The sequence below is a fragment of the Salmo salar genome, chromosome 01, assembly GCF_965601325.2.
Source record: "Salmo salar chromosome 01, fSalSal1, whole genome shotgun sequence".
Classification (NCBI taxonomy): domain Eukaryota; kingdom Metazoa; phylum Chordata; class Actinopteri; order Salmoniformes; family Salmonidae; genus Salmo; species Salmo salar.
Window position 1 is genome coordinate 6,167,575 of NC_138291.1, and position 11,205 is coordinate 6,178,779.

The 11,205-nt window shown below is 47.0% G+C and overlaps 1 protein-coding gene across 3 annotated transcripts in view; it reads right to left on the reverse strand.

Annotated features, from left to right (window-relative positions):
- pacs2 (phosphofurin acidic cluster sorting protein 2) overlaps positions 1–1,471 on the reverse strand; it is a 176,485-nt gene extending 175,014 nt beyond the window's left edge. The window contains exon 1 of one of the 3 annotated variants that reach the window (XM_082960063.1): positions 791–1,471. In XM_082960063.1, coding sequence (XP_082816189.1) covers positions 791–906 — 116 coding nt within the window. In that variant the 5' untranslated portion in view covers positions 907–1,471. The remainder of the gene's footprint in view (positions 1–790) is intronic. The other 2 variants (XM_082960051.1, XM_082960094.1) reach the window with 2 other exon arrangements.
- Between the last annotated feature and the right edge of the window lie 9,734 nt (positions 1,472–11,205).

Here is an 11,205-nt window from a genome sequence, read left to right on the forward strand (position 1 = left end):
CTGGTGGTCTGTGTTGTCTTGGCCCTCCAGTGAGCTACCACCCCTAGCCTGGCTGGTGGTCTGTGTTGTCTTGGCCCTCCAGTGAGCTACCACCCCTAGCCTGGTGGTCTGTGTTGTCTTGGCCCTCCAGTGAGCTACCACCCCTAGCCTGGCTGGTGGTCTGTGTTGTCTTGGCCCTCCAGTGAGCTACCACCCCTAGCCTGGTGGTCTGTGTTGTCTTGGCCCTCCAGTGAGCTACCACCCCTAGCCTGAAGGAAGCAGGCAGCCATCAGTCAGGCTGGTTTCACCACCAGGTTTCCCTCTACCCTAAATAACATCTGATTTCCTCTTCAGAAGATGCTTTCATGTTTGGCATGACAACAACCATAAGTGGTGAAGAATAGCCAACTCTCATGGTCCCGGAAATGCCAGCCATATGGTCCAAACCTTCAAACTCAACTAGGTGGGTGGCATCCATCTCTGTTTCAAACTCATTGGTCCTGGGACAAGGCTACTGGCTAGTTTAGCTATGCCTAAACTTTGGCAGAGTGTGTAGGCCTACAGCAGTGGTAAGCTAGCTAGCCATTTAACTTAGGAAGAAACGTCCAATTGAATAGGATAGTAATTGTCTAACATTTAGTCACACAGTCAATGCAATGGGGCTGGTTGTTCTTGTGATGCGACAATATTAAAAACCATCACTGCTGCTGTATTATCCATCAGAGCAAACTGCCTGCTTGTCTAATCTAAGCACTATCAAGTATGTCAAAGTATAGATGGCTGTGGGAACAAGACAAGGAACACGACTTACCTCGGGATGCAACTCGGGGACGATCCATCTATTTCCCATGTGGCGAACAGGTTCATCGGTACGGGTCTGTTGAGCGCCCCGCCACCGAAGCTCAACCGGCCACTTCTCTCCGCCATGGTTCGTTATGAGTCTGCCTAAAACGTCCACACGAACCGAAGCGGTACAAAATATATACCTATCTGAATAAAAATTTAAAAAATGAATTTGTCTTTCAGTGCGTTGGTCAAAAAAAATTACTAAATATAAAATGTTTTTTTTTTTTTATTAAAACAGTTCTTCATGCGATGAAATTCGTACAATGTGGAGTTAGTGCAGCAGGTTGTTCCGGACCAAATGCTCCCATGTCAGAGTCGCAGAGAACTGCGGTACTTTGCTCCCACTGCCACCCCCAGGAAATCACGTCATGGCTGGCTATGGACGCAGCCATTCGTTCAGACAGGACACAAGGCTGGCGAGGTGGTATGCAAAGCAATGTCCTTCAACCTACATGCAAAAATATGTTTCCCCCAACAACAACAAAAATTATGTATCATTTACAATGTATATGAATAGATGTATTGTTATCTAGCTTGAAGGCTCTGAAACAAGCGGAGTTAATACAAGCACACAAACATGCTGCATCTTCACTCGTCTCCGAGCAACCGACTAGGTGCGGTCTGCAGGTAAACCTTCTCAAAAATGGCCTTTTTGGTTTTTTGCTGCTCCCAAGATTAGTGCACAATATTTTTCTGCATTAACGTCAGCCCATGAAATGTGTAAAAAAAAAAAATTGTATCATTGAAGATTGTCTATACATATATAAACATCATTGTGACTGTCGAATGTTGAATACAAGTTTGATTCGGGTAACATCGACTAACATCGGACCGAAGGAGTCTAACGTTACATCTTCTGTCGAAGGACCTTCCGTCCATCTTCTGTTTAAAGGGCGAACTGGCTCAGGAAGCCAAATCAACGAAATACTCCATTTAAATGTGAATCTTTTCTAAGTCACGTTACCCTCTACTTTCATATCACATCCAAATAATTTCAGAAATGTCAAAAAAATAATAAAATAAATAATATATATACACCAGTGGAGGCTGGTGGGGGGGAGTTATAGGAGTACGGGCTCATTGTAATGGCTGGAATGGAATCAATGAAACAGAGTCATAATATGTGGTTTCCATATGTTTGATGTGTTTTTAATACCGTTCCATTTATTCTATTCCAGCCATTACAATGAGCCCGTCCTCCTATATCTCCTCCCACCAGCCACCAATGCTGTACACTGTTTTAACTGGTTTTAACACAGTTGCAGCAGACAGTATTTTTCAGTGACAACATGTTTGTGTCGTCTGTCTTCCTTTTAAACACAGCTGTTTGTAGACTCAGATAGCTAATTAATACAGCACAGGTTGTCCACTCTGTCTTCTGTCTGTTGTCTGTAAACAAGCGCTGTAACACGGAGATATGGCCGCCCTACAGAAGACATCTTCGTCCAATGATTTATGTGTAATGGGTCATGATGAAGGACTAGGGGTTAACCCTTGACGATTCTGCGTTCTAATTTACTGGGTGCTTTGTTGCAGAAATGTAAAGTTTACAAGACAAACAGAAAAGAGCAGGTTGGACTGTCTGACTTTGGACATTTGTACTGTATATACACCATTGATTGGGACTGCCATACAGTTATTTCCCCCCCCCCCATACATCATTTACAAGTTTTCTTTGTATGACCTTGAGGAATCGACACTAATTTTGTGGGAGCATATTTGCCATTGACAAGATAGTTACTAACAAGAGAAACAGAAAGAGGGCTTTTTTCCCCCCATAGAGGCAATAATGGGTTACCTGATTCATATTTATGCAGGCCAATTCAAATGAGGCAACAAAAAACCAAACAATCTAAATCATTTCACCAATGCTTCATTTACATTGTGTGTAACAGTGACACAACTCCAGTAAATGCATTGATTTGAGACAGCTTCATGCCATCATTACCACTTCAGAGAGATCAATGTGTTTTTTGAAAACAAATCAAATTGATTTTTTTCATTGAACGTTCAGTCTACACTTACAGCTCAATTATGCCACCTAGTGGTATATTTAAGCAATAAGGCACGGGGGTGGGTGTGGTATATGGCCAATATACTGCATGATGCATTGCGGAGTGCCTGGATACAGCCCTTTAGCCGTGGTATATTGTCCATATACCACAAACACCCTGAGGTGCCTTATTGCTATTATAAACTGGTTACCAATGTAATTAGAGCAGTAAAAATGTTTTGTCATACCCGTGGTATAAGGTCTGATATACCACGGCTGTCAGCCAATCAGCATTCAGGGCTCGAACCACCCAGTTTATAAATCGTGATACAGTATGCAGTTGTAAAATACAGCATTTATTTTTGAAATTGCAGATTGTATTCCCAAAATACTTCATATTACTTTGCACAGATCTTTTTTTTTTTTTTTAAGCTTTATTTTGACAGGATGTCATATAGAATAGAACTTTATTGTCCATTATTTCTTTGGCATCACCTTACATTAAAAAGATTACATACACATGCATTCTCACATCACAAACATTCCACCATACTGCATAACCTAACAACATATAGGAGGACATTAATACATTCCCTCACAATTGTCCGCTGCCCCAACTGCACTAGATAGATAAGTAAATATACCGATACAATTTACGTTGCATTTAGTAGTCCCAACAACAGCACAAGGAACGAACCAATGTTTGAACACGTTCATCTTGACCATGGGGCATTCTGAAGCGCCGGCCAGAGGAAAGTCTCTGGAACTGAGGGTTGGAGGGGTCGCCAACGACAACACCAGCCAGAGCATTCTTTATGGTTGCCTTTGTGGAACAGAATTCTCAACTGTGCCTGTGGTCAATCAATTACTTTGCTGACTGTGTTTACTATTCTGGTCAGTTTTCTTTTGCTCTTCACGCTCAGATTACCATACCAGACTGTCATATTGAACGTGAGGATGCTCTCCACCAGACTTCTTTATAGCCTCTCCAGAACATCCTGGTTGACCCCTAACCCCTTCAATTTCCTAACTAAAAGCAGGCGCTGGCTTGCTTTATAAAAATTTCAAAAAAGAGCGAAAAACAGTCTTTGTTCTCTGTCATCCATTTGTGTCCCTAGGTATTTAAAACACTCTACCTCCTCCACTGATTGGTCGTTCAGTGAGAGTGGTTGGGACATTGGCAGGTTGTTGCCATTGTTGATCAGCTCATTTGTCTTGTCCACATGGATGTGGAGGACACTTGGCCGACACCATTCTTGAAGGTTGTTGGTCTGTTTTTAAAACAGCTGTCCCCATCTGACGTAGCATCTTTAATAAAGAGTCCCACCAGAGCCAGGTCATCCGCGTACTTGAAAAGCCTCACGTTGTTTCCTTGGATCTTCATCTGGTCAGCATAGATAAAGAAACAACAGTGGTGCAAAGACATGTCCCAAGGGCGCCCCTGTGTTCAGAGAGAGGACACGTCCCTGGGGCGCCCCTGTGTTCAGAGAGAGGACACGTCCCAGGGGCGCCCCTGTGTTCAGAGAGAGGACACGTCCCTGGGGCGCCCCTGTGTTCAGAGAGAGGACACGTCCCTGGGCGCCCCTGTGTTCAGAGAGAGGACATGTCCCTGGGGCGCCCCTGTGTTCAGAGAGAGGACACGTCCCTGGGGCGCCCCTGTGTTCAGAGAGAGGACACGTCCCTGGGGCGCCCCTGTGTTCAGAGAGAGGACACGTCCCTGGGGCGCCCCTGTGTTCAGAGAGAGGACACGCCTCTGGGGCGCCCCTGTGTTCAGAGAGAGGACACGTCCCAGGGGTGCCCCTGTGTTCAGAGAGAGGACACGTCCCAGGGGCGCCCCTGTGTTCAGAGAGAGGACACGCCTCTGGGGCGCCCCTGTGTTCAGAGAGAGGACACGCCTCTGGGGCGCCCCTGTGTTCAGAGAGAGGACACGCCTCTGGGGCGCCCCTGTGTTCAGAGAGAGGACACGTCCCTGGGGCGCCCCTGTGTTCAGAGAGAGGACACGCCTCTGGGGCGCCCCTGTGTTCAGAGAGAGGACACATCCCTGGGGCGCCCCTGTGTTCAGAGAGAGGACACGTCCCTGGGGCGCCCCTGTGTTCAGAGAGAGGACACGCCCCTGGGGCGCCCCTGTGTTCAGAGAGAGGACACGCCCCTGGGGCGCCCCTGTGTTCAGAGAGAGGACACGCCCCTGGGGCGCCCCTGTGTTCAGAGAGAGGACACGTCCCTGGGGCGCCCCTGTGTTCAGAGAGAGGACACGTCCCTGGGGTGCCCCTGTGTTCAGAGAGAGGACATGTCCCTGGGGCGCCCCTGTGTTCAGAGAGAGGACACGCCCCTGGGGCACCCCTGTGTTCAGAGAGAGGACACGTCCCTGGGGTGCCCCTGTGTTCAGAGAGAGGACACGTCCCTGGGGCGCCCCTGTGTTCAGAGAGAGGACACGTCCCTGGGGTGCCCCTGTGTTCAGAGAGAGGACACGTCCCTGGGGCGCCCCTGTGTTCAGAGAGAGGACACGCCTCTGGGGCGCCCCTGTGTTCAGAGAGAGGACACGCCTCTGGGGCGCCCCTGTGTTCAGAGAGAGGACACGTCCCTGGGGCGCCCCTGTGTTCAGAGAGAGGACACGCCTCTGGGGCGCCCCTGTGTTCAGAGAGAGGACACATCCCTGGGGCGCCCCTGTGTTCAGAGAGAGGACACGTCCCTGGGGCGCCCCTGTGTTCAGAGAGAGGACACGCCCCTGGGGCGCCCCTGTGTTCAGAGAGAGGACACGCCCCTGGGGCGCCCCTGTGTTCAGAGAGAGGACACGCCCCTGGGGCGCCCCTGTGTTCAGAGAGAGGACACGTCCCTGGGGCGCCCCTGTGTTCAGAGAGAGGACACGTCCCTGGGGCGCCCCTGTGTTCAGAGAGAGGACATGTCCCTGGGGCGCCCCTGTGTTCAGAGAGAGGACACGCCCCTGGGGCACCCCTGTGTTCAGAGAGAGGACACGTCCCTGGGGCGCCCCTGTGTTCAGAGAGAGGACACGTCCCTGGGGCGCCCCTGTGTTCAGAGAGAGGACACGTCCCTGGGGTGCCCCTGTGTTCAGAGAGAGGACACGTCCCTGGGGCGCCCCTGTGTTCAGAGAGAGGACACGCCTCTGGGGCGCCCCTGTGTTCAGAGAGAGGACACATCCCTGGGGCGCCCCTGTGTTCAGAGAGAGGACACGCCTCTGGGGCGCCCCTGTGTTCAGAGAGAGGACACGTCCCTGGGGCGCCCCTGTGTTCAGAGAGAGGACACGCCTCTGGGGCGCCCCTGTGTTCAGAGAGAGGACACATCCCTGGGGCGCCCCTGTGTTCAGAGAGAGGACACGTCCCTGGGGCGCCCCTGTGTTCAGAGAGAGGACACGCCCCTGGGGCGCCCCTGTGTTCAGAGAGAGGACACGCCCCTGGGGCGCCCCTGTGTTCAGAGAGAGGACACGTCCCTGGGGCGCCCCTGTGTTCAGAGAGAGGACACGTCCCTGGGGCGCCCCTGTGTTCAGAGAGAGGACACGTCCCTGGGGCGCCCCTGTGTTCAGAGAGAGGACACGTCCCTGGGGCGCCCCTGTGTTCAGAGAGAGGACACGTCCCTGGGGCGCCCCTGTGTTCAGAGAGAGGACACGTCCCTGGGGCGCCCCTGTGTTCAGAGAGAGGACACGCCCCTGGGGCACCCCCTGTGTTCAGAGAGAGGACACGTCCCTGGGGTGCCCCTGTGTTCAGAGAGAGGACACGCCCCTGGGGCGCCCCTGTGTTCAGAGAGAGGACACGTCCCTGGGGTGCCCCTGTGTTCAGAGAGAGGACACGTCCCTGGGGCGCCCCTGTGTTCAGAGAGAGGACACACCCCTCGGGTGCCCCCTGTGTTCAGAGAGAGGACACACCCCTCGGGTGCCCCTGTGTTCAGAGAGAGGACACACCCCTCGGGTGCCCCTGTGTTCAGAGAGAGGACACACCCCTCGGGTGCCCCTGTGTTCAGAGAGAGGACACACCCCTCGGGTGCCCCTGTGTTCAGGTCTCTCTGATTAACTGACCTGAACACAGGGTTGCCACAGGGGCGTGTCCTCAGAGAGAGGTCGTGTTTCAGAGGACGCATGGCTCTCGACCTTCGCCTCTCCCGAGTCCGTACGTAGGGAAGTAGTTGCAGTGATGGGACAAGACTATAACTACCAATTGGATATCACCAAATTGGGGAGATATTTTTTATTTTTTTGCATTGTATTGAAAGCAGAACTAAAATCAATAAATCAATGTGTGCATATGATTTTGCATGTTGTAGGTGACTAACCACCATGTTCACCAAGACTAATAGATAGATCTGATATCATGCATGAAGAACTTTTAATGTCCCTGAATATGTGGATGTTACTCTGACTTGTAGTAACAGACCATGATACCAGGCTTATCTACATAATCCCAGAAGGTCATTATTACATCATCCCAGAAAGTCATTATTACATCATCCCAGAAGGTCATTATTACATCATCCCAGAAAGTCATTATTACATCATCCCAGAAGGTCATTATTACACCATCCAGAAGGTCATTATTACATCATCCAGAAAGTCATTATTACATCATCCAGAAGGTCATTATTACATCATCCCAGAAGGTCATTATTACATCATCCCAGAAGGTCATTCATCTCCCGAGCACCATCCCAGAAGGTCATTATTACATCATCCCAGAAAGTCATTATTACATCATCCCAGAAGGTCATTATTACATCATCCCAGAAGGTCATTATTACATAATCCCAGAAGGTCATTATTACATCATCCCAGAAAGTCATTATTACATCATCCCAGAAGGTCATTATTACATCATCCCAGAAGGTCATTATTACATCATCCCAGAAGGTCATTATTACATCATCCCAGAAGGTCATTATTACATCATCCCAGAAGGTCATTATCCCAGAAGGTCACACAAGCTCAAGTATACAGTACAAATATGATAAAAATATGAAATATTTCATAGGATCCATTTCCTTTTCAACAAAACTGTATGTAAAAGGCTTGCATTGACTTATATGCTTTCTAAATTTAGTATAATCACATTATAAAACTACTAACTCCAAGATGTCACTTTCTGTAAAACTATAAAATACATATTTGTATGTTAAGTGTTAGAGAAAATGTGCATTTGTTTTGCATATGTGCAATGACTTTCAATGATGCGCCATTTCTAATGAACCATTGAAAGTGACAACACAAAAGTACAAAGATCTTTTATAGCCAAGATACATCCCTCTCAACCTACATGACGAACCACAGATCTTAGGAACAGTCCACAAAGGAAGACTTTATAATGAGAAAAGAGTATCCCTTAGCCAGATAGCATTCGCTATAAATTATCATTCAGTTTGGTCCCTAAGACGAGGTTCTAATCTCGTTCCTGGAACTTCATAGCACAAAAACATTACCTCATGTTATTCTGGAATGCTCTTTAGGTTTTATCACCCAAAGACATCGTAAATCTCCTCTGTCAGTGTTATCTCATAGAGTCCCATCCTCAGTAGAACACACACACACACAATAGTTAACAGAATACTCTATTCTGTCGAATAAAACAACCATTATAATACAATACAAGCACTATAACATAATCTTGCAATTTTCCACGACAGGTGTTTGAACCCAGAGCGGAGGTAAACGCTTTACAGCATCTCTATCTATGTACGGTTCCCTCCATCCAGACAATGTGGGGTTATAAAACAATAGTTCATAGTGTATTTGTATCAGGATACAATCCATTGAGCGCTGCTCCTGCGTGATTGACTTAACGTTAAACGCAAGAGATGTCGACTCACTTGGAAATGACCTTGAAATGTCAAGCGTGCTACAGAATGGCCTTAATGGAGAATGTTTAAACTGAGATCAGAATCTGACAAACTATTGGCCTACAAATAAAATGATGCTGTTTAGAAATTGTCGTAACTTGCAGAATTCTGAGATCAATTATCTTTACCTTGATGATGGTCAATTATTGGAGTACAAACACATGGACATCGATACCAATGAGCATCTGACAATTTGAAATCTGCAACAGCTTGGTTTGTTATGTGTTACTGACAAGGCTGGAGACTCAGAAAACACTTCCTCTGATCTGGTGGTATGTCTTCAGGTCAAACATGTACAGCTTCCCCTTCTGAAGTCAGCAACACAAAAAAAAAGCCCAGCGCTGACCAATGTGCAAGTGACACTTTGGCTTCTGAGAGAAGCTCAGTTAGCTTTGGATCTCCTCCACTAGAGAATATGGTCATTCAGTTTGTTCAGACAGCGGAACAGATTGATGCACCTCTCTGGAGCAGGGATTCTCCCTGATCTTCTCCTTGATGTAGTTCACCGTTTCCTCATTGGTCTGTGAGCTGCTTCCTGTCTGTGTCAATAGGCCTTGTAAGAGAGTATGATTGGACTCCAGTGAGAGGCCCAGAAGGAAGCAGAAGATAAGGTCCAGCTGTCCATTCTTACTCTGTAAGGCCATGTCTTATAGCGGTGTGTCTTCAGACATCTGAAGTTTTCTGGTTGGGGGGGGTGGGTTTTCTTGCTTGGTTAATATATTTACATTGTCTTTGGTGAATGTGACAAACACAGCAGCAAGAAACTCCTGGATGCTCAGATGAACAAAGCTGAACACTGACACTTCTCTCACATCAATGCCACACTCTCTTAGGTCTTCCTCATAGAAGATCGGATTGCTTTTCTCCAGCTGATGGAAGGCCAGCTTCAGAATCTCTTCATCCAGTTTCATGTGTGAATCTGTCTCGGCTTTCTCTTGTCCCCCATGAATATTTCTGGGTTTTGTGTAATACGTTGTAGTTCAACAAGTGTGAGTACATCTCAGTCAGAGTGTTGTGCATCTCTCTCTGCTTCTCCCAAAAGTATCTCTACAACAGTGGTAGAGATCCAACTAAAGATTGCACATGACGTAGGGGCTCCTTGATGCCTTTATGTGTGTGATGATTCTGCTGGGGCCAGGTTCTCATCACTGATTCTCTTCCTAAAGTACTTCCCCTTCTGTGGGTCGATGAACACTCAGGGTGGGGGGGGGGGGGGGGGGGGGGGGATTGATTGGCTGCTGCAGAATGGTAGATTATCCACAAGAGAGCAGAGGTAGGCAGAATCCCCTTGATGAGGTTTGTCAGATGAGTTTGAATCTGTGACGTCACAACAGCTCTTGTTGCTCTGGAAGTCTTGAGGAAGTCGGCACTCATCCAGACCATCAAAGACAAACAGAAAGTTATACTTGTCAAAGTTGGTTTCCATAGAGAAGTGATTAAAAAAATAAAAAAATCCCAAAAAGAGAATACCAATTTCATGTAATTTTCTCTTCCTTCAGCCCAGTCCAAAAGGAACTTCACTACAGAGTGTTTTTAAGATGCCAGCGACTCCTTTTTTTGTCAGCACATTTCTGATTTTGTTTGTCTGATCCAGGTAAAAGCTCAAAGATGTCGCTGGTCTTCTAGATGCTGCCTCATATCTGTCTTACCTCATGTTCTGTATTGACCTGTGACCTCTGTAACTTACCCAGTTAAATACAAAATAGACAATTCAAATCAAGTATATATGTTAATGCTTTATTTTCCAGTCCTCTAGTAACGTGGAATTTACTTACGAGACTACGAACTAACAGCGTCAACTACAGTGTAAAACGTAGACGAGCATCCGCACTGGAGTAAAGTTGATCGTTCTATAGTAGGCCTAGATCTGTCAATCAACTGATGGCTCAAATCAGCCCATCAAATCAGCCAGGGGGGGGAAACTCAAACAGTAGCCTATTATCCGTTTTCACACCTTTCATTATGTGATAGTGGATAGGCTAAATGGTAGCCTATAGAATGATTTGCAACCATTATTGGTCACCTTCATTACCTCTCTTCGTTCTGCTTGCAATCACAAAGTCTTCCAAGATACACTGAACAAAAATATAAAACGCAACATGCAAGAATTTCACTGAGTTACAAGTCATATGAGGAAATCAGTCAATTGAAATATTCATTAGGCCCTAATCTATGGATTTCACATGACTGGGACTATAGATATGCATTTTTTTTTTGGGGGGGGGGGGGGGTGTCACAGATACCTTTAAAAAAAAAAAAAGCCTCAATCTCATCACGGTATCTCTGAGCATTCAAATCGCTCTGGGGCACTCTGTTCACAACATTGACATCAGCAAACCTTGGAACAAATAAAGGATTTCCTTTCTTTGCCAAGGCAAATCTTCGGTAGCAATTTACCCAACCCTTTGTATGAATGGAAAATAGTGTTGGTGTAACCTACTGTATTTATTTCCTATTTATGTCCAGTAAGACAAGCATCTTTAAAATAAATTACAATACCAGACATTTTATCAACATGGGGGGGGGGGGGGGATAAAATATCCCTGGACTGT